This window comes from Dromaius novaehollandiae, chromosome 28 (assembly GCF_036370855.1).
Source record: "Dromaius novaehollandiae isolate bDroNov1 chromosome 28, bDroNov1.hap1, whole genome shotgun sequence".
Lineage (NCBI taxonomy): Eukaryota > Metazoa > Chordata > Aves > Casuariiformes > Dromaiidae > Dromaius > Dromaius novaehollandiae.
In genome coordinates, this window is record NC_088125.1 from 4,187,198 (window position 1) to 4,210,927 (window position 23,730).

Below are 23,730 nucleotides of genomic sequence, written 5' to 3' on the forward strand. Positions count from 1 at the left end.
CCGCACGTGCCGGGCCCTGGTGTGCAGCGTGCGGGGCCCCGTCATCACCCAGCACAGGATGCGCACGCGCTGCCGCAGCTCCTCCGCCACGCTGCGGTCCTCCCCTGCGGGCACGGGGGGGGCACGGGGCGGCGTTGGCCGCGCGGGACCCCGGGGCGCCGAAGCCTCCCGGAGGCCCCCAGCGCGCGTGGCCGGGGGGGGGTTCCCAACGCCCCCCACCCTTCTAGGGGGCCGAGCCCCCCGCGACCTGCCCCACGGCACCGGGGACCCGCAAGCCGCCCCCGGCCCCAAGCGATGGGAGCGGGACGAGCGGCCCCGGCCGGGGCAGATGCAGCCCCGGTGCCCATCACCGTGGCGTCACCCACCTGCGGAGCGCGGGCTGGCGGCGCTGGCGAGCCCGGGGCTCCGGGCGGCCGCCGCGGGGTCCTCGCCCGCCTGGGGGGCCCGGGGGACCGGCGGCGCCGGCAGCAGGACGCCGTGGAGGAGGTAGAAGGTGGCGGCGAAGCCCACGAAGACGCCGCCGTGGAAGGCCAGCCACGGGCCCTTGAGGCCCGGCAGCATCGTCGCGGCGGGGGCCTGGGGACGGGGGGGGGGGGGGGGGGGGGGTCAGGCCGCGGGGACGAGCGGGGACCCGCCGCTGCTCCCGCCGCCGGGGCACCGGGGACGCCCGGGGGCGAAGTCCGCGGGACCCCCGGGACCCCCAGGGGCATCACCGGGGGCACAGCGTGGGCCACGGACCCCCCCCCCCGGGTGCGCGTTAAAGCGGGGGGGTGGAAAAGGGGGGCCGAGCCCCACGTGCTGCCTGCAGCCCGCTGGGACGGGGCCGGGGGGATCCCGGGGGGAAGCGGGAGGGATTTGGGGAGGGGGCTCGGGGGGCGGGATGGGAAGGGGCGCCGGGGGGGGGCGATGGGAGGGGGCTCGGGTCCGCGGGGGCGGGGGGACCCGGCGGCGCCGTTACCTGGCAGCAGCGGCGGCGGCGTGGGGGGGTCGCGGCGGCGTGGGGGGGGTCCCGGCTCCCCCCAGCCCCTCCACCGCCTGCTACATTGTAGCGAGCCGCAGGGCGCGCCCCGCCCCGCCCCGCGCCCATTGGCCGGCGCCGAGCGGCCCCCGCCCCGCCCCGCCCCTGATTGGCTGGCGCGCTGCCACACCCCTCCTCTTTGCAACACTGCCCCGGGGGGGGGGGGGGAATCACCCCCCGTGGGAGGGGGAAATGGGGGGGGAATCACCCCCCGTGGGAGGGGGAAATGGGGGGGCTCCCACGCCGCGGCCCCATTGCCACGGGTCCCCCCCCCCCCCGGTAAAGCCCAGCCCCCCCCCGCAGGGCCGCGCTGGCCCCCGAGAGGGGCCCGGGGGGCCCCAGCATCGCCCCCCCCCCCCCCCCCCCCCCCCCCCCCCCCCCCGCTGAGGCCGGGCCCCACGGCGCGCCCGGGCCCCACGGGAGCGGCGCGACCGGTCGGGCAGGAACTGGCCGGGCCCAGCGCCGAGGGCAGGGCAGAGCCGGCGCTGCCCTCCGGGCCGGCGCCCGGGGGGGGACGCGACAGCCTCTTACCCCCCCGCCCCGCCCAAGCGGCACCCCCGGGGGTGGGGGGGCTGCAGCGCCCCATGGGGCGACCCACACCGGCCCCGGCGGGAGGGGCAGGAGGCAGCGGGCAGGGCCGGGCCGGGCCGGGGGGGGCCGTAGCAGGCTCCGGGGGGGGGGGACGGGGGGGGGCCCGGACACGAGGCGGCCCAGCCCCGGGCTGACCTTGCTTTATTGATAAAAACGCGGCCGGGCGCGAGGCCGGGCCCCAGGCGCTGATCGACTTTTACATCTCATTATGAGAAAGAGCCCCCCCCCCGGGAAGGGGGGGGCACAAATGGCTCCAGAGGCAACGATAGGAACCCCCCCCCCAACACACTCCCCCCCCCCCCTTCCCTCCCTCCCACCCCCCCGGCTCATCCACAGCACAACCATGCCCAGCCTCAGGGCAGGGCGCCCCCCCCCCCCCCCAAAGGGGGGCACAGCAAGACGGAGCCCCCCCTGCAGTCCGAGTCCCCCCACGCAGGGTCAAAGGGAGGGAGGGGGCAGAGCAGGGCTGGGGGGGCCCAGCCCACCCCCCCGGGCCCTGTGCTCCCCACGGCACCCCGGGCAGTGACGCCCTCCCAGGGCCCCGGTGCCCCAGGCTGCCGGGGGGGGGGAAAAGCCGCAAAAGTCCCCGGGGGGGGCTCAGAAATCAGGGTCCTCGGAGTCGCCGGGGGGCGGGGGCTCATCGCGGTGCCCCCACACGAAGCGGTAGTTGTCCTCCAGCGCCTGCTGCCGCCGCCGCTCCTTCTGCGCCTCCTCCGTGCCCTGGATCTGGGGGGGGAGACGCCGTGGGCACCGGGACCCCCGCCGGGGGCACCGGGACCCCCCAGTCCCGGCTCACCGGCCTCCCCCGGGGAGCGGCTGCCGCCCCGTGCCTCGGTTTCCCCGCTCTCACCAGGATGTTGAAGAAAATGTCCTTGAGGTTCTTGGTGTCCTCGTCCGAGAGCCAGTGCGTGTCGTCCTCGTCCCCCGGCCCCCCCGTCGTCACGATCTTGATCTCGATTTTCCCTGCGGGAGGGAGGACGTGGCAGCGGGAGCCGGGCCCCGAGAAGCGGCCCCGGACGCCTGGGCTCCCCGCGGCGCGCCGGTACCTTCGGCCCGGAGCCCCTCCTTGGCCAGCAGCTCCCGCACTTCGCTCTCGATGTGGTGCAGCTGCGGGTGGTCCCGGCCCATCTCCCGCACGCGGGGCTCCCGGTGCTGGGCGCCGCCGGGCCGGATCCTGCTCACCTGCACCCGCACGCGCCCCTCGGGGCCGGCCTCTGCGCGGGGCAGAGGGGCCGCGTCAGCCCGGCCCCAGGGTCCCCAAACCAGCCCCCGGGGGGGTTAGGAGAGACGGGAGCAGCCCGGGGCAGCAGCTTTGCCCCCCCAGGACACAGCCGCACCAGGGCCGGCCGCGGAGGACGAACCGGGGGCTTGCTCGGCCGGGGGGCCGGGGCTGGCCTTGCTCCTGGGCCCTTCCTCTTCCTCCTTCGCCGCCGCCTTGCCGGGGCGGCCCCCGTCCAGCTTGTCCATGAGGCGGTTGAGGGTGGAGGCGAGGGACTTGGACGCCTGGTTCCGGTCAAACTCCCCCTTCAGCCCCTCCGTCTCCAGCTCGTCCTCCACCTGCGGGCGAGGGGCCGAGGCTGGGACGGGGACAGGGACAGGGACAGGGACGGGGTCCACGCGAGGCCTGCACGGCAGCTCACTTCGTTGATGATGTTGTCAAACTCCTTCTCCATTTCTGTCTTCACTTCCTCCTTCAGCTGAGCCATCTGGTCCCGGGGCAGCAGCACCGCTTCCAGTTCCTTCTCGAAGCCGCGCAGAAGGTCCCCTTCCTCCTCGTCGTCTTCCTCCTCCTCTGGTCGCTCCCCCTCGGCTGCCGTGGCCGGCGGCTCCTCAGCGACCGGGGGCTCCGGGCTCTTCTCCGCCGCCTCCTCCTCGACCGCTTTCTCCCTAGCCTGGACACGCAGAGGACTCGGCCACGGGGGAACCACCCCACCGCGGCCCAGGGCGACCGCACGCCCTAAGCCCAGGACAGGCGGCAGGGGCAGCAAGTGCCTAAGTCCCTTCGGAGGGGAAAATCCCAGCCCTGACGGAGCGAGGAGGGGCTGGGAGCTGAGGCACCCCACGGCTGTGGCACCTGACCTACGCGAACATCCCTCGTGGGCGAAGCGGCGTTGCCACCGGGGAAACCGAGGCACAGAGCGGGACACAAGGAGCTGCCGCAGCCAAACGGGGATGGAAGCACGGGAACATCCCCCCCCCCCAGGGTCCCATCACCCACGGGTGGGCCTGGAGCAAAGCCAGGGGCCGTGGAGCAAAGCCGTGGGCCGTGGCCCACCTTCTTGGTGTTCTCCTTCAGCTCCTCGATGAACTGCAGCAGGTCCCCAGGGCTCCTGATCACTTTGAAGTGGATTTTCTTCCGGTTTTCTAAGAGACGGCCACAAAACCAGAAAGCACGGAGCTGACTAACGTCTGCATCCCACGCGGGCACCTGCCACGGAGGGGACGGAGCGCGGTGTCCGGCCGCCCCGGCCCGTGGGTGCTGCTGGGCACTCACCGGCCGCGCGACCCTCCGCTCCCTTCGTGGCCGGCTCTTCCTCCTGCGGGAAGGACGGGGTGACGGAGCGGGAGCCCATCACGCTCCTCGCGCTCCGCAGTCCACGTGACGCGCGCCTGGCCCCGACAGCCACGTGCTGCGGGAGGACAAGGGCCCCGAGGACGCCGGGGACTCACCTGGGCGCCGTCCCGCTGGCCGCTGCCTTTGCCGGTCACCTCGCGCACCCTCTCCCAGAAGGCAGCATCCTTGGCTGGGTCCGGCTCGTCCCCCCGAGCAGCTGGCACAGGAGGGAGGGGACGGGCAAAGCTGGCACCGCGGAGACGTGGCGCCGGCACCCGCCGCAGGCCCCGATCCCGCTGCCAGAGCCGGCAGATGCCCACAGCAGCTCCCGGGCCGGAGGCAGAGCAGGAGCCGCGATCCTGCACCCACGGGCGCTGCCAGGGCCTCCCTGAGCCCAGGGGGACATGTGTGGGTGAGGAGGGGACCGGGCTCGGGGCACGCAGGCCGTACCGTCGCCGTGAGCCGCTGCGGCTCCTTCGGGGGGCTGCGCGGGGGCCTCGGGGTCCTTCTCGCTCCACAGCCTCGTGTCCAGCGTCTTCAGCTCCTCCGAGATCTCCTCCACCTTCCGCTTGGTGTCGGCTGCAAGAGGACGCGTGGCCGGCAGGGACTCGTCGCCCCCGGAGCTCGGTGCTGGGGCCGGCCGCGTGCCCGGGGCGCCGCTACTCACAGACTTGGGCCCGGACGTACTCGACGTACTGGGCCGGGCTGAGGGCCGGCTGGCACAGGATGGGCTGGGGGGCGGCGCTGGCCGGCGGGCGCAGGAAGGGGTGGTGGCAGATGCGGGTGGTGTGGACGGTCAGCACGTAGGAGCAGGACTGCGGCTCGTCCACCCGCGCGATGTAGTCCCCCGCGCCCTCCTCGCACTGGAACTGCGCCCCGGGCGAGAGGCGTCAGCCGCGTGTCCCCCCCCCCCCCCAGCCACGGCCACCTGCACGGGGACGCGGGGGCCACCGCGGCGCCCCGGCCTTACCCTGACTTCGGCCTCCCTGGCTCGGCCGGTGAGGTCGCACTGGGAGCCGTTCACGTAGCTCTGGCTGTGGTACCGCTTCAGGCGGTGCTGCTTGGAGGCCTGGGGGCAGAGCGCGCGCTGGGAGCGGGGCCTCGCCCCCAGTGAGATTCTCCGGCGTCTCGTAAAGGGCTGCGCAGCCCCCCCACGGCCTCAGGCGCCTCCCACGAGGGCGCAGAGCGGACGCGGCGGCCCCGAACCAGCCCTACAGCTGCCCGGGGGGAGCACAGACCTTGGCCGTCTCGTCGTCCCAGTCGAACGCCGACTGGTAGTAGCCGAGAAACAGGACGTCGCCTTTGATCTCCGACTCTGCGGCGGGAGAGACGCGGTCACGCGGGCGGCCCGGCGCTCGGCCCCTCGCCGTCCCCGGCTGCGTTGGGGCCACCCGGGCCACGTGGGGACGGGCCGTGCGCCGCGGCACCTTCGACGTGGTACTGCTGGATGTGCTTCCCGTAGCAGAACTCGTACGTCCACCAGTCCTTGGTCTGCAAGAGACGGGCAGGACCCGGGCGATGGGGACGGGCTCCGAGGGGCGACGTCGGCCCCGGGCGGCTCCCCCTGCCCTGGGGTGACTCCGTCCCCCTTCCCGGCCCTCGCCGAGGGTCCCCGTGCTCCTGGGTGACCCCCACCCCATGGCAGGAGCCTGCTGCCCCAGTGGGATCCCACCACCCCCCCGGCGGGTGCCCCGCGCCCCCCCACCTTGACGAGGCAGGGCGCAGCCCCCATGGGGCGCAGGAGCTCGGCGACGCCGGAGCCGTTGTAGAGCTGCGCCTCCTCCTCGGGATCGGGCTGCCGCCGCACGGCCGCGGGAGGCAGGCGGCACTCGTAGCGCTGCTTGAACTTCGACGCCACCGTCACCACGTCCTCCGCCGGCCGCTGGGGACGGTCACCGACGGGGCTGGGGGGTCACGCGGCCAGCGGGCAGGACGAGCCCGCGGCGCCGCTGCCGCCGCTCGCCGGGGCGCGGGGACCAGACCGGCAGCGGCGCAGGGAGGCCGGGCTGCACCGCGGGGGAAGGGGGTCTGACCGCGCTTCTGCCCCCCCCCCCCCCCGGGGCCTCGAGGCAAATCACGGCCCTGCCTCCTCCCTGCGGCGCCGGTCCCCCCTCCCAAAACATGGAGGACGAGCCCGGAAAGGGCTGGGAGGCGGCTGCGGGGGTGGGGGACAGACACGTCACCGCTGCCCCCTCCGCATCCAGCTGGCCGGGCGCCCCCGGCTTTAGGCGGGGCGCGGCGCTGCCCCCACCCCGGCTTCTCCGGGCCAAGGACGGAGCACCCAACCCCGGGGGCCCTTCCGCGGCTCCTGCCTCCCGGCTCGCCGTCACCCCGAGCAGGGCGGCGGGGGGCCGCTCGCGCCCCCACCACGGCCTCTCCGCGCGGGGGAGGCTCGGGCCGGGACCTGCCCGGCCACGCGCGTGGTCACCGCCGCCCGGGTGACCCGGGGGGGCTGCTGCGCGCTGAGGCCGAGCTTCGCTGAGCCCCCCCGGAGGGGACGGGTGCCCCGGCGGGGCCAAGCCGGCGGCTGACGAGGTACCGAATCCCCTGGCCGCCCTCGGTGCTGGCGCGCGGAGGGGAAGCGAAAGCGCGGTGCGGCGCGGCCCCCCCTCGGCGCGGGGCCCCCGGGGACCGGCACCGCGGTGGCTGCGCGCAGTGTCGCCCCAGCCCAGTTCCCCCTTGCTGCTGCCCCAGTACAACCAGTTCCCTGCCTCAGGCCCAGTGCCCCGCCCCCCAGCTGGGCCACAGCTTGGCCCAGTGCAGCCAGGTCCCCCCCCGCCAGCTCCCCCCAGGGCGGCCTCGGACCCCCCCTCCCAACCAAAGCGGCTCTCCCCCCAGGCATCCCGGCCTAGCCCCCCCCCCCAGATGTCCCCTCACCCCGGTGCCCCCCTGCTTTAATCCCCCCCCGGGACAGCCCCACGCCACCACTAGTGCTGCCCTGTTTCTTCCTGAAGCCCCCCCGTCCCAGTACGACCCCTAGAGAGGCCTGGTGACCCCCCCGGCCCCTGTACCCCCCTCCCACTGCTGGTACAAGCCCCAGGACCCCCCCCGACCCCGGCTCCCCCCCCCCACCTCGGTGGCAGTAGGACCCCCAGGACCCTCCCCCAGCCCCGGGAGCCCCTGCTCACTGCCGGTACGACCCCCAGGACCCCCCCCAGCCCCGATCCCTCTCCCTCGCTGCTGGAACAACCCCAGGACCCCCCGCGGCCCCCCCCCTCGGTGCCGATACGACCCCCAGGACCCCCCCGGCCCTGCGACCCCCCTCTCGGTGCCGGTAAGACCCCCAGGAACCCCCCCCCCGACCTGGGACACCCCCCCGACGCCGGTACAACCCCCAGGACCCTTCCCCGGCTCCGGGACCCCCCCATCTCAGTGCCGGTAGGACCCCCAGGACCTTCCCCCAGCCCTGGGACCCCCCCCTCGGTGCCGGTACGACCCCCAGGACCACCCCCGGCCCGGGGACCCCCCGCTCGGCGCCGGTACGACCCCCAGGCAGGCCCGAACCCGGCCCCGGTCCCCTCCCCGGCCCCGCAGCCCCGGCGCGGCCCAGGCCCGGCGCCCCCCGCCGCGGAGCCGCGGCCGCACCTGCCCGGCCAGCACGGGCTCGGCGAGGATCTCGATGCCGTACTTGAGCTCGCTCAGCTCCTGCAGGTTGAGGGCGGCGCGGGCCCCGCGCAGCGGCCGCCCCGGGCCCAGCACCGCCAGCACCAGCAGCAGCGCCGGCGCCGGCCCCAGGCCCCGCCGCGCCGCCATCTTCCCCCCGCCGCCCGCCGCTTCCGCCCGCCGCCTCCCCGCGCCCGCCCCGCCTCCCGGCGACGCGCGCGGCGGTTGGGCGGCCCGCCCGCCCGTCAGGATCATGCGCGCCTTCTATTGGTCACTGCGCGGCGATGACGCCACCGAGACTGAGGCCGCGGTGGGAGGACGGAAGCCCCTCCCTCGGGGTGAAGCGATGGGGCTGAGTCAGCTCTTGCAGCAGCCAATCGGAGGGAAGAGGGCCAGCCGGCCCCGATGACGTAGGCTGCGCCCTTAAAGGGCGAGGGCAGCAGGGAGCCAGCTGGCTCCCTATTGGTGGAGAAGGATACAGGCGATCCCGGAGCTCTGATTGGTCGAGGAGGCGCCGGAGCATCCTGGGGAGGGGCGGGGGGCGATCCGGCTGCATCATGTGACCTCAGAGCCCGGTTGTGGGGGGGAGGGGGGACACTCGTGGGCGACGGAGCAGGCCCAGGCCACGTCGCGGGGACACGACCTGCCACGGCGTGGGGTGGCCTGAGCCTGGCCACCGAGTGCCCCCCGCCACGGCCTGGCCACGGCCACGCACCGGGCAAGGCCAGCCCCCCCCCCCGGCCCAGCAGCCTGGGGACTGTCCCTGCTACACTGGGGGGGGGGGAACATGCACTTGAGCCCGGCATGTGCACCCCCGTGTGTGACCCTCCCTGCTCTCAGTGCCCCCCTTCCCCCCACTGCCACGGACCCCCAGCCCAGCCCTCCTCGGGGCGCCGCCCCCCCATGTCCCCCCCGCCGCACTGGTGGCAGCTGGAGGCAGCCGGGCCCCAGGCGGGCCCAGGCCTGGCCCCGCGGTGCCAGCAGCTGCCTGCGCCTGTGGCCTCAGTGGGGACATTGTGGCAGGCTCTCGGCGTGGGCACAAAGCCTGGCTTGTCAGGCCTGTGCCGGAGCTTGGTGCCCACCGTCCCCCCCTCCCCGGCCCGCTGGGCCCTGGATCGGCCCCCCCCGCCCCAGAGCAGCTGGAGACCCGGGATTGGCGTGGGATTAGCCATGATCGGGGCTCGGGCCGCTAATGCCATTAGTGGCTGGGCTTGGGGGGGCCATCACAGGGCGGGGGGGGGTTAATCCCATGCTGCGAAATGGAGCTAATAAATCCCCCACCCCGGCGGGGAGCTGCTGTGGCCCCCGCCCCTCCGCTGCCTCCGTTTCCCCGCCCAGGGGGTCGAGGGGCTGGCACAGAGCAGGCCCCAGGGGCGGTGTGGGGCAGATCCCCCAGGCCCTGCCCCACCACGGGTCTCGCCGGGGGGCTCCAGGCTCAGCACTCCTGGGCCCCATGCACCCAGCACCCCTCATCCCCCCCCCCGGGGCAAAACCCCGCACTGCCGGCTGGGATCTGCCCCGGTACGTGGGGCCCAGCCCGGGGGGGCGGCCCGGCCCCCCCTTCCCAGCCGCCTTTGTCCCCTTCTTCCTTTGTTCTCCACTGCCTTTGTCTGGGATCCCCCCCCCGCGGCCCCCGGCACCCTTCACCTCCCCCCGGGGCCCCCCAGGACCCTCCTGGCCCCCCTCTCCCGGCCCCCCCGGCCGGCTCCGGCCCCCTCCCCGGGCCCCCCCGCCGCTGCCGGGGCTGCGGCGCTGCCGTTGCTGGCCGGGGCCGCCGGGGGCGCCCTCCCCGCCCGCCCCCCCGAGCTGCCGGGCCGGGGCCGGGGCCGGTGCGCGGCCGCGGAGCGCCGGGACCCGCCGGCGGAGCCAGGTAGGGCCGGAGCTGTCCAGCGCTTCAGCACCTGCCCCCGCCCCGGCCCGGCCCGTCGCGACATGTCGCGACAGGGAGGCACCTGCCGTCGCCCCTCGGCTCCCCCCCCCGGCCCCCGCATCACCGGCCCCGGCCCCCTCCCACCCCCGGAGCCCCCCGAAAGCCCCGGCCCCCCCCGGCCCTCCAGCACCGCCAGGCCCCGCATCTCCTCCCGCCCCCGGCGGCCCCGGCCCCCCCGGATCCCCTCGGCCCCCCCGGGCTCCCGCATCGCCCCCATCCCCCGGGCCTCTCCTTGCCCCCCCGTCTTCCCTGATCCTCGCAGACCCCTCCCCCTTCCGCGTCCCCAAAACGTCCCCAAATCGCCCTGCCCCCCCCGGATTTCCCCAACCCCCCCGCGGATGCCCCGGGTCCCCCCGGATCCCCCCGGCCCCGCTGCACCCCGAATCCTCCCCGGCGCCCCGAAACAGCCCCCCCCAGCTCATTCTCCCCCCCCCCCGGCGCCCAAATCCTGCCCCTTCCCCAGTGAAAAACGACCCCCCCCCCCCCCCGCGGCTGGGGGCTGCGGCCATTTCCCGGCCGGGCCTGGCACACCGGGGGGGCTGGCCCGGGCTGCGCCCCCCCATACACAGAGCAGGACGCCTGGGCCCCCTCACACCGCGCCGTGTCCCCCCCCCAGGCCGCGGCAGTGGGGCGGGCAGAGCCATGAGCGTGGGGTGAGACCCCGGCACCCCCGAGCCGAGCCGGGACCCTCGCCCACCCCGAGGTGAGGGACGGGGGGGCTGGGGGGGGCTGGGGGTCCTGGGGGTCCTGGGGGGTACAAGTGCGATGGGGGTACTGGGGGAACTGGGGGGCACTGGGGAGGACTGGGGGTACTGGGAGGCTGGGGTCCTGGGGGTGGGACTGGGGGGACTGGGGGGCACTGGGGACACAGGACAGTGGGCTCAGCCGCCTGGACACAGCACAGGGGGCATTGCAGGGACACTGGGTGGCAGTGGGTGGCTGGGGGGCACTGGGAGATACTGGGGACATCGGGAGGCACTGGGGACACTGGGAGGCACTGGGAGGCACTGGGGGGCACTGGGAGGGACTGGGAGCACCGGGGGGGGCCCACCTCACCCCCTTTGCCAGCCTGTGCCCAGCTTGGGTGGCCCCATGGCCATGGGGGGAGCTGGGGGTCTCTTGGGGGGGGGGGACCACCATGGTGCCATGGTGGCCTGGTGCCACGTCCAGCCCGGGGCTTGGGTGGGCTGTGGGGCTCGGGCTGGCAGAGGGGGCTCGGGGGGCGGCCCGGCCCCACGGCGGCCCCACGGCGGCCCGGCCCCAGCTGCCCGCGGCCCGCAGGATGCGGCCGGTGCAGAAGTCGCTGTGCGCGCTGCTGGTGGCCGCGGCGTCCCTGGCGCTGCTCTACCTGCACGTGTGGGCCCCCAAGCCCCCCCGCAGCGTGGACCTGCGGCCCCGGCCCCCCGCGCGCCTGCCCGACGGGCGCCTGGGCCAGCCGGCCCGCCAGTACCCCCACATCGCCTTCCGCCTCAAGGAGCAGGTCATGGAGTAAGGCCCCGGCGGGGCTCCCTGGGCTGGGGGGCACCGTGGGGCTGGGGCTGCAGGTGGTGGGGATGCGGGGCACCGTGGGGCTGGGGGGCACTGTGGGGCTGGGGGCTGCATGTAGTGGGGATGCAGGGCACCTGTGGGGCTGGGGGCTGCAGGTGGTGGATGTGCATGGGGATATGGGGCACCCATGGGGCTGGAAGTACCCTGGGAAGGGGGGATGTGGGGCACCCCTGGGGCTGGGGGCTGCACATGATGGGGATGTAGGGTGGCTATGGGGCTGGGGGCACCCCAAGGTGGGGATGTGGGGCACCCCTGGGGCTGGGGGCTGCACGTAGTGGGGATATGGGGCACTCATGGGGCTGGGGACACCCCAGGGTGGGGACACGGGACACCTGCGGGGCACCCCTGGGGCTGGGGGCTGCGCATAGTGGATGCGCATGGGGATGTGGGTCACCCATGGGGCCAGGGGAACCCCAGGGTGCGGATGTGGGGCACCCAGGGGGCCGGGGCACCCCAAGGTGGGGATGTGGGGCACCCATGGGGCCGGGGGCACCCCAGGGTGGGGATGTGGGTCACCCAGGGGGCTGGGGGCACCCCAGGGTGGGGATGTGGGGCACCCAGGGGCAGGGGCAGCACCCCATGGGGGGGTCCAGGGCCTGGGGCAGGGGCAGGGCTGGTGGCAGGGCCCGTGGCCCGCGGCGGTGGCCCGGGGTGACAGTGGCGGTCGGCAGGCGGCTGCCCAGGAACGGCTGCTCCTGCGAGGCCGAGCCGGGCATGACGCTGCCCTTCCCGAAGCAGCTCTTCGGGCAGGGTCACAGCGTCGACTTCGCCGGCGCCTTCGACCCCGCCGAGCTGCCCCTCGTGCAGCGCCAGCGCGAGCAGGAGTTCCAGCGGCAGCAGCTCCGGTGCGCGGCGGGGGCATCGCGTGGGGCAGAGCAGGGGCACCGTGTGGGGCAGGGCGGGGGCACCGCGTGGGGCAGGGCATGGGGCAGCGCTGAGCGCTCTGTCGGGTGCTGCACCAGCACCCCATGGGGCAGGATGTGGGTGTCGCCCGGCCGCAGCATGGGGCAGGATACGGCCCTCGCCTGGGGCTCTGTGTGGGGCAGGGACAGGGCACGGCGTGGGCTCCCTGTGGGGCAGGAGAAGGGCACTGTGTGGGGCAGGATGTGGCCCTCAATGCGGGTGCAACATGGGCAGCGCGTGGGGCAGGACGAGGGGCAGCGCGTGGGGCAGCGCATGGGGCGAGAGGTGGGGCAGGGCCCCCCCGGGCCCCCCGTCTCACCCCCCGCGCAGGGCGCAGTCCCCGGCCGAGCGGCTGCTCGTGGTCCGCGCCAACTCCCCGCTCGAGTACCCGGCGCAGGGCGTGGAGGTGAGGCCGCTGCAGAGCGTCCTGGTGCCAGGTGAGCGCGGGGGGGGCACGGGGGGGGCACAGCTGGGGGACGCACTGCCCCGGCCTCGCGGCTGCCCCCGGCCCTGCTCACCCCCCCCCCCCGCCTCTCCGGCTCCGCAGGGCTCAGCTTGCAGGCGGCGGGCAGGAAATCCTACCAGGTGAGGGCCCGGCGTGGGGCTGCGTGGGGCTGCGTGGTCCCGGCATGGATGTGCACGGTCCTGGTGTGGTTGTGCACGGTCCTGGCATGGTCACGCGTGGTCCCGGCATGGATGTGCACGGTCCTGGCGTGGTTGTGCACGGTCCTGGCATGGTCACGCGTGGTCCTGGCATGGTTGTGCACGGTCCTGGCATGGTCACGCGTGGTCCCGGCATGGTGCATGGTCCCAGCGTGGTCATGTGTGGTCCTGGCGTGGTAGTACATGGCCTGGCGTGGTCCTGTGTGGTCCCGGCGTGGTTGTGCATGCTCCCAGTGTGGATGTGCGTGGTCCCGGCGTGGCCATGCGTGGTCCTGGCATGGTTGTGCATGGTCCTGGCATGGTACCTGGTCCCAGCGTGGTTGTGCATGGTCCTGGCGTGGCCATGTGTGGTCTTGGCATGGTCATGCATGGTCCCGGCGTGGTTGCGCATGGTCCTGGCAAGGTGCACGGTCCCAGCATGGTCCTGGCGTGGTCCTACACCGGGACACGAATCCCGTGGGGCCCATGGGGGCCACGTCCTGCCTGCGGGACTGGGGAGGGGGGTGGCACCGTGGGGACACCCCCGGGGCGGCTGTAACCCGCCGGCAGCCCCGCAGGTGAACCTGACGGCCACCATGGGCACGCTGGACGTGGCGGCCGTGGTGGACGGCGTGACGCTGCAGGGCGAGGGCGAGCCCCGGCTCTCGCTCGCCGCCGCCCGCCTCGACCACCTCAACCGCCAGCTGCAGTTCGTCACCTACACGAACACCCTCTTCCACCCCAACACGGCCGACATAGGTGGGTGCTGCCGGGGGGGGGCCAGGGCCACGCGGGGGAGCTGGGCCGTGGGGGGAGACGTGGAGGGGCTCGGGGCTTGGAGGGGGACAGGGGTGGGATGCGGATGGGTGCTGGCCCTGGGGACACCACGGGTGGGATGCGGATGGGTGCTGGCCCTGGGGACACCACAGGTGGGATGCAGATGGGTGCTGGCCCTGGGGACACCACGGGTGGGACGTGGATGGGTGCCGGCCCTGGGGACACCACAGGTGGGATGCGGATGGGTGCTGGCCCTGGGGACACCACGGGTGGGATGCAGATGGGTGCTGGCCCTGGGGACACCACGGGTGGGACGCGGATGGGTGCCGGCCCTGGGGACACCACGGGTGGGACGCGGATGGGTGCTGGCCCTGGGGACACCACGGGTGGGACGCGGATGGGTGCCGGCCCTGGGGACACCACGGGTGGGACGCGGATGGGTGCTGGCCCTGGGGACACCATGGATGGGACGTGGATGGGTGCTGGCCCTGGGGACACCACGGGTGGGACGCGGATGGGTGCTGGCCCTGGGGACACCACGGGTGGGATGCAGATGGGTGCTGGCCCTGGGGACACCACGGGTGGGACGTGGATGGGTGCTGGCCCTGGGGACGCCCTGGGGACGCCCTGGGGTGCTCAGTCCCAGCACCCACCGCCCCGTCGCTCTCCAGTGCAGTTCTCCACGGACGGCCACGAGGCCTCCTTCGCCATCCGCATCCGGCACCCGCCCACGCCCCGGCTCTACAGCCCCGGCCCCCCGGGTGACGGGGACGCAGGTGAGCGCCGGGGAACCCAGGGACCCCCGCAGCCCCCCGAGCGCCAGCCCGGCCCCGGGGGTGACGGCCACCCCCGCGCCGCAGAGTACAACATCAGCGCCCTGGTCACCATCGCCACCAAGACCTTCCTGCGCTACGACAAGCTGCGGGGGCTCATCGCCAGCGTGCGCCGCTTCTACCCCTCCGTCACCATCGTGGTGGCCGACGACAGCCAGCGCCCCGAGCCGCTGCAGGGCCCCCACCTCGAGCACTACCTCATGCCCTTCGGCAAGGTGGGCCGGGGGCCGGGGGGGTCGCGGCAGCCCTGGGGGGCTGGAGGGATGCCGGGGGGTGGCGGGACCCCCGGGAGGTCGTGGTGGGGCTGTTGCAGGACCCTGGGGTGGCCCTGGGGGGCTGGAGGGATGCCGGGGGGTGGCGGGACCCCCGGGAGGTCGTGGTGGGGCTGTTGCAGGACCCTGGGGTGGCCCTGGGGGGCAGCGGGACCCCAGGGAGGGCCATGGCAGGGCCGTGGCTCAGCCGTGGGGCAGCCGTGGCCGGGCCGTGGGGCGCTGACCCGCAGCGGTGCCGCAGGGCTGGTTCGCGGGGAGGAACCTGGCCATCTCGCAGGTGACCACCAAGTACGTGCTGTGGGTGGACGACGACTTCATCTTCACCCCCCGCACGCGCCTGGAGAAGCTGGTGGACGTGCTGGAGCGGACCAGCCTCGACCTGGTGAGCCGGGGCCGGCGCGGGGCTGGGGGGGTGCTGGGTCCCCCCCGGGGGTGTCCCCGCAGCTGGGGGGCTCCGGTGGCCCCAGGAGGAGGGTGATGCTGCAGGGAGGGACGGGGGTCCCAGAGGGGTCCTGGTGTTCGGTGCATCCTGGTGCCCAGTGTCCCGGTGCCTCCCCGTGCCGGTTCCCGGGGCATCCCCATGCCCAGGGGCGCTGGTGCCTGGTGCATCCCTGTGCCCGAGGGTGCCGGTTCCCGGTGCATCCCTGTGCCATGGGGTGCTGGTTCCCGATGCATCCCCATGCCGTGCGGTGCCAGGTCCCAGTGCATCCCTGTGCCGTGGGGTGCTGGTTCCCGATGCATCCCCATGCCGTGCGGTGCCAGGTCCCAGTGCATCCCTGTGCCGTGGGGTGCTGGTTCCTGGTGCTTCCCCATGCCGGGGGGTGCCAATCCCCAGTGCATCCCCATGCCGGGGGGTGCCAATCCCCGGTGCTTCCCTGTGCCGGGAGATGCCGGTCCCCGGTGCATCCCTGTGCCACAGGGTGCCGATCCCTGGTGCATCCCCGTGCCGGGGGGGTGCTGGTCCCTGGTGCATCCCTGTGCCGGGGGGTGCCGGTCCCCGATGCATCTCCATGCTGTGCAGTGCCAGTTCCCAGTGCATCCCTGTGCCATGGGGTGCTGGTCCCCGGTGCATCCCCATGCCAGGGGGTATCGGTCCCCGGTGCATCCCCGTGCCGGGAGGTGCCGATCTCCGGTGCATCCCCGTGCCGGGGTGCCGGTGCCCGGCGTGACGGCGGTGCGGCAGGTGGGCGGCGCGGTGCGGGAGATCACGGGCTACACGACGACGTACCGGCAGCGGCTGAGCGTGGCGGCGGGCGGCCCCGGCGGCGACTGCCTGCGCACGCGGCCCGGCTTCCACCACCGCCTCGCCGGCTTCCCGGGCTGCGTCGTCACCGACGGCGTCGTCAACTTCTTCCTGGCCCGCACTGACAAGGTGCGCCAGGTGGGCTTCGACCCCCGCCTGCGCCGCGTCGCCCACCTCGGTGAGCCCCGCCCGGACGCCTGGGCCCGCGGGGGGCGGCGTGGGGGTCGGGGGGGACGGCCGGGGAGGCCCGGACGCCTGGGCCCGCTGACGCGGGGCGCCCCGCAGAGTTCTTCATCGACGGGCTGGGCGTGCTGCACGTGGGCTCCTGCGAGGACGTGGTGGTGGACCACGCGTCCAAGCTGCGGCTGCCCTGGCGCCAGACGGAGAGCGAGCGGCAGTACGCCCGGTACCGCTACCCGGCGGCGCGCGACGACAGCCTCCGCCTCAAGCACGGCCTCTTCTTCTTCAAGAACCGCTTCAAGTGCATGACCGGCAACTAGCCGGGGGGGCCGCCCCCCCCCCCCCTCCACGCACGGGACTGCCGCCGCCCCCCCCCGCGCACGGCGTTTTTAGCTCTTTTGTACCAGGCCGGGGGGGGGGGGCACGGCGGTGGGACCCCCCCAGCCATGGAGGGGATGGTCCTGCGGCCCCGGGAGGGGGGGAGGCCGTGAGGACACAGGGGGCCCAGGCGTCCGAGCCCCTGCCCCCCCCCCCAGAGACTCTGTTTTCTATTGTACAGCCCCCCCCCCCCCAATGCTGCGATAAGGATTTTTGTGCCAAGTTTCTGTCCCCCCCCGGGACCCCCGGCTGCAGGGGGGCGCTGCCACGGGCCCCCCCGCCCGGCCCTTTTCTATCCACGGTGAGATTTTAACGAGACCAAAAACCCCCCAAAACCCTCCAGCCGCCGGCGCCGTTATTGGGAGAATGGGGGGGGGGGGGGGGGAGGAGGGGGCAGCGCGGAGCCCCGCCCCCGGCCAAGCCCCGCCCCCGGGAGCCCCGCCCCGCGCCGCCCTGGCCCCGCCCCCGGGAAGCCCCGCCTCTTTACCCGAGCCCCGCCCCCGGGAGCCCCGCCCCACGCTGCCCTGGCCCCGCCCCCCTCGGGGAGCCCCGCCTCTTTACCCGAGCCCCGCCCACAAGGGCAGTAGCCCCGCCCCCTCCCCCGCCCCCAACCCCTCTCCCGGGTCACCCAACCCCACTGCGAAGGTGGGTGACATCACTGGCTAGGAGCCAATCGGAGGCCGATCCCTGCCATGATGTAATGCCCGGGGCACTCCCCCCCCCCCCGGGGCAGGTTCAACCCCCCCACTTGCCCCATTCTGCCCCCCCGGGCAGCTGCCAGCCCCCAAACAGCCCCATGCTATGGGGGGGGGGTCATGGGCTGGGGGGTCTCCTGCCCCATGGGGGGGGGGTCAGGGTGGGGGGGTCCGGGAAGCTGGGGGTCCCTGTGGAGCTGGGAGTGGGGGTCCCCAGGGGGTGGTGGTGCCCATGGGGTGGGGGTCGCCGTGGGGCAGGGGTCCCTACGGGGGGGGGCAGGGCCAGTGTCTGCAGGCTGCAGGGTGTGGGGTGCCGGGGGGTGAGGGAGGGGGCACCCAGAGCCCCCCCGCTTCCTGCAGGGTGCCCGGCCCCACAGTGTCCCCCCACCCCAGCCCTATGGGCTCTCCAGCCCCATGGACCCCCTCCCATGTCCCCACCCCACATAGCCCCAGCCCCACGGAGCCCCCCCCCGCAGGGTGCAGTGTGGGAGGGGCCAGCAGAACATAGGGTGTGGCTGATGGGGGCGTGGCCTGATGGGGCGTGGCTGATGGGAGGCGTGGCCTATCCCACCCCCACCCTGCTGGGCCCAGCCCCGGCCCCCTAAGCCCCCCCACGGTGCCTGTGCCCCCCCCCGGGGACGCGGTGGGGGTGCCGCCCCCCCCCCCCCAATGCCGCAGGCGCTTCGCAGTCTTGCATATTTTTTATTGGGTCAAAGTTACAGAGCGGGGCAGGAGGGCGGCACGCGGGGGGGGGAAATAAAAAATAAATTAACCCGATGCCCACGCCCCCCCGACGGGCACCGACCCCCCCGGCTCAGGGCACACGGTGGGGAGAGGGGCGCGGGCCCCCCCGGCCTGGCCGTCCGTCCGCGGGGGGCTGCGGGAGGCGGGGGGGGGTATTTACAGGGTGGCACTGTCCGTCCGTCCGTCCGTCCGTCACGGCCCTGGCAGTGCCGGGGCGCTGGGGGGGGGCTGCTTGGCACCGTGCCCCCCCCCGCACACCCCCGTGCGGGGCCCCGGCCGGCTCCTCGCGTCCCCGGCGGTGCCCAAGCCACTTGCCTGCAGGCTGCGGTGCCCGGTGGGGGGGCGGGCGGCGGGGGCCCCCCCGGCCGTGCCCGGCGATGCCGCGGGGACGTCCCGCTGCCCCGGGGCGGGGGGAGGGCAGGGGGGGGCCCGGCCCCGGCGCTCAGTCCTCGGTGATGCCCTTGGCGCGCAGCTCCTCCTGCACCCGGGCGAGGTACGTGGGGTCGGGGTACCCGAACCTGCGGGTGCAGGGGGCACAGGTCAGCGGCGCGCCCCACTCCCGGAGCCCCCCCGCCACCCCCCCCCGGTGCCGTACAGCTGGGGCCCGCCGGTGCAGTTGGTCTTGTGGTGGATGTCGTTCCACGTGATGACGTTGGCGCGGCCGGTGGTCATGGAGGTGCCCACGGTGAAGGTGAGGCGCTGCTCGAAGGCCTTGCGGAACAGCCCCAGCACCTTGTTGCCCTCGGGGCAGTCGGGCAGGTAGGCCACCCGCGTGGTGCCCGGGTACCGCACGCCCGGGTTGGGGTGCTCCACCTGCCGGGGGGCAGAGCGGGGGCGTCACGGGGGACACGGGGGGACCGGGGGCACCGGGGGTGCTCGGCCAGGCTGGGCTTAGCCCCATGGTGCCAGGAGTGCAGAGCTGGGTCGGGGGCACCCACCAAAGTTGGGGTGCCCAAGGGTGCCAAGGACACAGAGCTGGGTCGGGGGCACCCACCAAAGTTGGGGGTGACCAAGGGTGCCAAGGACACAGAGCTGGGTCGGGGGCACCCACCAAAGTTGGGGGTGACCAAGGGTGTCAGGAACACAGAGCTGGGTCGGGGGCACCCACCAAAGTTGGGGGTGACCAAGGGTGTCAGGAACACAGAGCTGGGTCGGGGGCACCCACCAAAGTTGGGGTGCCCAAGGGTGCCAAGGACACAGAGCTGGGTTGGGGGCACCCACCAAAGTTGGGGTGCCCAAGGGTGTCAGGGACACAGAGCTGGGTCGGGGGCACCCACCAAAGCTGGGGTGACCAAGGGTGCTGGGGACACAGAGCTGGGTCGGGGGCACCCACCAAAGTTGGGGGTGACCAAGGGTGTCAGGGACACAGAGCTGGGTCAGGGGCACCCACCAAAGTTGGGGTGCCCAAGGGTGCCAAGGACACAGAGCTGGGTCGGGGGCACCCACCAAAGTTGGGGTGCCCAAGGGTGCCAAGGACACAGAGCTGGGTCGGGGGCACCCACCAAAGTTGGGGGTGACCAAGGGTGCCAAGGACACAGAGCTGGGTCGGGGGCACCCACCAAAGTTGGGGGTGACCAAGGGTGTCAGGAACACAGAGCTGGGTCGGGGGCACCCACCAAAGTTGGGGTGCCCAAGGGTGCCAAGGACACAGAGCTGGGTTGGGGGCACCCACCAAAGTTGGGGTGCCCAAGGGTGTCAGGGACACAGAGCTGGGTCGGGGGCACCCACCAAAGCTGGGGTGACCAAGGGTGCTGGGGACACAGAGCTGGGTCGGGGGCACCCACCAAAGTTGGGGGTGACCAAGGGTGTCAGGGACACAGAGCTGGGTCAGGGGCACCCACCAAAGTTGGGGGTGCCCAAGGGTGCCAAGGACACAGAGCTGGGTCGGGGGCACCCACCAAAGTTGGGGTGACCAAGGGTGTCGGGGACACAGAGCTGGGTCGGGGGCACCCACCAAAGTTGGGGTGCCCAAGGGTGCCAGGGACACAGAGCTGGGTCGGGGGCACCCACCAAAGTTGGGGGTGACCAAGGGTGCTGGGGACACAGAGCTGGGTCGGGGGCACCCACCAAAGTTGGGGGTGACCAAGGGTGCCAAGGACACAGAGCTGGGTCAGGGGCACCCACCAAAGTTGGGGTGTCCAAGGGTGCCGGGGACACAGAGCTGGGTCGGGGGCACCCACCAAAGTTGGGGTGTCCAAGGGTGCCGGGGACACAGAGCTGGGTCGGGGGCACCCACCAAAGTTGGGGTACCCAAGGGTACTTGGGGCACAGAGCTGGGTCAGGGGCACCCACCAAAGTTGGGGTGTCCAAGGGTGCCGGGGACACAGAGCTGGGTCGGGGGCACCCACCAAAGTTGGGGTGTCCAAGGGTGCCGGGGACACAGAGCTGGGTCGGGGGCACCCACCAAAGTTGGGGTGACCAAGGGTGTCAGGGACACAGAGCTGGGTCAGGGGCACCCACCAAAGTTGGGGTGACCAAGGGTGCCAAGGACACAGAGCTGGGTCGGGGGCACCCACCAAAGTTGGGGTGACCAAGGGTGTCAGGGACACAGAGCTGGGTCGGGGGCACCCACCAAAGTTGGGGTGCCCAAGGGTGCCAAGGACACAGAGCTGGGTCGGGGGCACCCACCAAAGTTGGGGTGCCCAAGGGTGCCAAGGACACAGAGCTGGGTCGGGGGCACCCACCAAAGTTGGGGGTGACCAAGGGTGCCGGGGACACAGAGCTGGGTCGGGGGCACCCACCAAAGTTGGGGGTGTCCAAGTGTGCTGGGGACACAGAGCTGGGTCGGGGGCACCCACCAAAGTTGGGGGTGTCCAAGGGTGCCAAGGACACAGAGCTGGGTCGGGGGCACCCACCAAAGTTGGGGGTGTCCAAGGGTGCTGGGGACACAGAGCTGGGTCGGGGGCACCCACCAAAGCTGGGGTGCCCAAGGGTGCCGGGGACACAGAGCTGGGTCGGGGGCACCCACCAAAGCTGGGGGTGTCCAAGGGTGCTGGGGGCACCCAGACGGGCTGGGGAAGCTGGGTGCCAGGGCACTCAGCCGGTTTGGGGGCACACGACCAGACTAGGGTGCCCGGGTGCCAGGCCGCAGAGCCAGGCGGAGGTGCCCAGCACGGTTGGGGGATGCCCAGCAGCTCCAAGGCCACGAGGCAGGACAGGGGACACCCTAGGAGCCGGGGGTGCCCGTCACCGGGGGCAGGGGGCCGGTTGGGGGACCCCTGGCCAGCCCGGGGGGCGCGCGCTGTCTTACCCCTTGGACGCCGGGCGGGAAGACGTACTGGATGATGATGGTGCCGAACTTCTCGTAGCCGGGGAGCAGGAGGCTGGAGTCCTTGGTGACCAGCATGCGCCCGTTCTGGGGCTGGTTGCCCACCAGCTGCCCGTAGAAGCGCCCGCACATGGGGCAGGCGGTCTTCACCTGGAGCGCCCGCGTGATGCAATCCTCGCAGAACGAGTGCCGGCACTTCTCCAGCGTCTTCATGTTCTGGATCTCGCCCAGGCAGATGGGGCACTGCCGGTCGGGCTCCTCGTCCCGCGAGCCCCCGGGCGCCCCGCCGGCGCGCCCCCCGCCGCCCCCCGGGCCCCGGGCCCCCAGCCCGGGCCCGCTCTTGTCCAGCAGGGCCACGCAGCCCACCAGCTCGCCGTGGCGCTGGGCCTTCTTCAGCTCCTTCTCCGTCTCCTTGAGCAGGGCCTTGAGGGCCTTGCGGGCCAGGTAGAGGCCGTTGGCGGTGCCCGGGGCGGGCGCGCAGAGCTGCAGCACGTAGATGTCGGAGGTCTCGCCGTCCACCAGGATGGTCACCTTGGTCTCCTCCTTGAGCCGCGCCAGCTTGGCCGGGCTCTCCTTGGTCAGGAAGTCCCACACCCGCTTGGACACCGTCAGCTTGTTCTTAGTGGCCCCCCCGCACGCCGCCATCCTGGACAGGACGAACGACACTGGGGGGGGCCCAGGCCCGCGGCGTCAGCGCCCGCCGGGCGCGGGGCATTGCGGGGCCCCCCCCCGCCACCGCGTCCCCCCACGGGTCACGATGCTGCACCGACGGGTGCCCCCCCAGCCCGCGGTGCCCCCCAGGCCCTCCCCAGGCCCCAGGGCGGGTGGGATGGGACCTGTCCCCGGTGCCGCCCGGGTGCCACTGAGGCCTCGCAAGGACTGACCCCCCCCCAAGCCAAGGGGGGTGTCGCAGCCCCCTGCCCCGCAGGGAGGGAGAGGGGTCTGGGGGCACCCCCCTTCCTGGGGGAGCACCCGGGAGTCCGGGCTCTCGCCCTGCCCGCAGAGGGGGTCCCGGTGCCCGGGGGGGGGGGTCCCGGTGCCCGGGGGGGGCAGCACCCACCTGGCGAGCCCATGGGGGACAGCGCGAGCCGGAAACGCCAGCAGAGCCGTGATCAGCGGAGCCACCAGCCACGGACTGGGGGGGGGGCACAGTGCCAGGGTCACGCCGTCGCCCCCCAGACCCCGTCCCCAAGCCGCTCCCCCCCCAAAATGCGTCCCCCCCCCCAGCAGGGCTCGCTGCCCCACTGAGCCCCCCACAGCCCCCGAGAAGGCTCTGGGGGCCCCTGCTCTGCACCCCCCACTCCCAGCCCCACTGAACCCCCCCCGGAAACGCCCCCCCGCCGGAAGGCTGCTCCCCCCAGGAGACCCCACAATAACAGAGGCAGCGTGAGCCGTCCCACGCCCCCCACCCCCGCCGTGTCCCCAGGAGACCCGACAATAACAAACAGCCCCAAACGCCGGCCCGGCCCCGCGCCGCCCCCGGGAACAGCGGGGCCGGGGGGCCGATGCGGCCTGCTCTGTGCCCCCCCCGGGCCCCACTGCGGGGGGGGAACCCCTGAAGGCCCCAGGATGGTTCATCTGCCGCTATTTCCCCCCCCCGGGGTGGCTGCACTGCTGGGGGGGCTGGGGAGAGGCTGCAGCCCCCCTCCCGCTTATGGGGGTCGCCCCCCAGCACTGCCGGGGAGGCAGCGTGCAGGGGACAGGGATTGGGGGGGGCATGGGGGGGGACAGGGCCCATCCCTGGGGAGGGGGCAGCACAGGGGGCCGGGGGGGCAGGATGGTGACGGGGGGCAGGACAGGCCCTGGGAAACGGGGGCAGGATGGGGGGAGCCGGGGGGGCAGGATGGGGCCGGGGGGGGGGGAGATGGGGCCGGGGGCAGGCAGAGCAGGGCCAAGGGGGCAGAATAGGTCGGGGGGGGGGGAGGACAGGGATGAGGGGGGGCAGGACAGACCTGGGTGGGGGCTCGGGCGCGGGGGGCTCAGGCTGGGCCCCGGAAGGGGGGGAGAGAGGAGGATGAGGAGGGACAGGATGGGGGGGGGAATGGGGCCTGGCGGGGGGCAGGATGGGAACGAGGGGGGCAGGATGGGGCCGGGGGGGCAGGAAGGGGATGAGGGGGAGCTAAATGGGGAGGGGGGGGAGACAGGGCCGGGGGGGGGGCAAGATGGGGCCAAGATGGGTCCCGGAGGTGGCGGGGGGGGAGCCCAGGCCTAGCCAAGCCCCGGGGAGGGTGTCAGGCTTGGGGCGGGGGGGGCACCGACCGGACCGAGGGACAACGACGCGGGGGGGGGGGGGGGGGCTGGGCCCGGCCCTGCCCGTTACCGGCGGGGGGGGGGGGGGGATGATGCTGGGCCCGGCCCTGCCCGCTCCCGGGGGGAGGAAGGGGGACAGGACGGGGCCCCCCCCGCGCCCAGCCCCGGCCCCCCCGCGGCGGACCCACCATAGCCGGGGGGCCGGAGCATGGCGGGGGCGGCGCGGCCCGGAGCGGTGCGGCGGCGGCTGGCGGCGGCGGGGGGGGGTTGGGGGGGGCGGCGGCGGGCGGCTCTTCGCGGA

At 74.3% G+C, this 23,730-nt stretch overlaps 3 protein-coding genes and 1 long non-coding RNA gene across 5 annotated transcripts; 1 reads left to right on the forward strand and 3 right to left on the reverse strand.

Annotated features, from left to right (window-relative positions):
• Positions 1-1,038, reverse strand: LOC135323794 (uncharacterized). The gene is made up of 3 exons (XR_010385358.1): positions 959-1,038; positions 366-576; positions 1-104 (listed from the first exon to the last, which is right to left on the reverse strand). It is a non-coding gene; the product is annotated as an uncharacterized LOC135323794 (long non-coding RNA).
• Positions 1,039-1,732: 694 nt separating this feature from the next.
• OS9 (OS9 endoplasmic reticulum lectin) lies at positions 1,733-7,965 on the reverse strand. Of its 2 annotated transcripts, none has more exons than XM_064498374.1 (15): positions 7,749-7,965; positions 5,869-6,045; positions 5,591-5,654; positions 5,402-5,478; positions 5,134-5,232; positions 4,831-5,032; positions 4,614-4,742; positions 4,280-4,380; positions 4,104-4,146; positions 3,885-3,973; positions 3,250-3,501; positions 2,971-3,166; positions 2,656-2,823; positions 2,460-2,572; positions 1,733-2,335 (listed from the first exon to the last, which is right to left on the reverse strand). In XM_064498374.1, the coding sequence occupies exons 1-15, from the start codon at positions 7,914-7,916 to the stop codon at positions 2,207-2,209; spliced, it is 2,007 nt and encodes a 668-aa protein (XP_064354444.1). In that variant the 5' UTR covers positions 7,917-7,965; the 3' UTR covers positions 1,733-2,206. The 2 variants fall into 2 exon arrangements, with proteins under 2 accessions (XP_064354444.1, XP_064354442.1); XM_064498372.1 differs by having other exon boundaries at positions 2,947-3,166.
• B4GALNT1 (beta-1,4-N-acetyl-galactosaminyltransferase 1) lies at positions 6,349-16,810 on the forward strand. Its single transcript, XM_064498375.1, has 12 exons — positions 6,349-6,698; positions 10,313-10,399; positions 10,978-11,184; positions 11,916-12,089; positions 12,478-12,584; positions 12,695-12,732; positions 13,368-13,548; positions 14,238-14,342; positions 14,427-14,614; positions 14,913-15,053; positions 15,855-16,092; positions 16,200-16,810. The coding sequence occupies exons 3-12, from the start codon at positions 10,979-10,981 to the stop codon at positions 16,412-16,414; spliced, it is 1,593 nt and encodes a 530-aa protein (XP_064354445.1). The 5' UTR covers positions 6,349-6,698; positions 10,313-10,399; position 10,978; the 3' UTR covers positions 16,415-16,810.
• A 1,043-nt stretch (positions 16,811-17,853) lies between these two features.
• DTX3 (deltex E3 ubiquitin ligase 3) lies at positions 17,854-23,728 on the reverse strand. The gene is made up of 5 exons (XM_064498467.1): positions 23,618-23,728; positions 22,240-22,314; positions 21,162-21,844; positions 18,507-18,724; positions 17,854-18,429 (listed from the first exon to the last, which is right to left on the reverse strand). Exons 2-5 carry the CDS (start codon positions 22,250-22,252, stop codon positions 18,354-18,356), a joined length of 990 nt encoding a protein of 329 aa, XP_064354537.1. The 5' UTR covers positions 22,253-22,314; positions 23,618-23,728; the 3' UTR covers positions 17,854-18,353.
• Between the last annotated feature and the right edge of the window lie 2 nt (positions 23,729-23,730).

Coding starts and splice junctions, on each gene's coding strand:
- OS9 (XM_064498372.1), bottom strand. CDS start 7,916: ATGGCGGCGCGGCGGGGCCTGGGGCCGGCGCCGGCGCTGCTGCTGGTG. Junction 5,479..5,590: donor CCAGCAGTACCACGTCGAAG/GTGCCGCGGCGC, acceptor CTCCCGCCGCAG/AGTCGGAGATCAAAGGCGAC. Junction 3,502..3,884: donor TGAAGGAGAACACCAAGAAG/GTGGGCCACGGC, acceptor CTGCGTGTCCAG/GCTAGGGAGAAAGCGGTCGA.
- B4GALNT1 (XM_064498375.1), top strand. CDS start 10,979: ATGCGGCCGGTGCAGAAGTCGCTGTGCGCGCTGCTGGTGGCCGCGGCG. Junction 15,054..15,854: donor AGCGGACCAGCCTCGACCTG/GTGAGCCGGGGC, acceptor GCGGTGCGGCAG/GTGGGCGGCGCGGTGCGGGA. Junction 16,093..16,199: donor GCGCCGCGTCGCCCACCTCG/GTGAGCCCCGCC, acceptor GGCGCCCCGCAG/AGTTCTTCATCGACGGGCTG.
- DTX3 (XM_064498467.1), bottom strand. Junction 18,725..21,161: donor TCCCGCCCGGCGTCCAAGGG/GTAAGACAGCGC, acceptor GCCCCCCGGCAG/GTGGAGCACCCCAACCCGGG. Junction 18,430..18,506: donor TGCACCGGCGGGCCCCAGCT/GTACGGCACCGG, acceptor CTGCACCCGCAG/GTTCGGGTACCCCGACCCCA.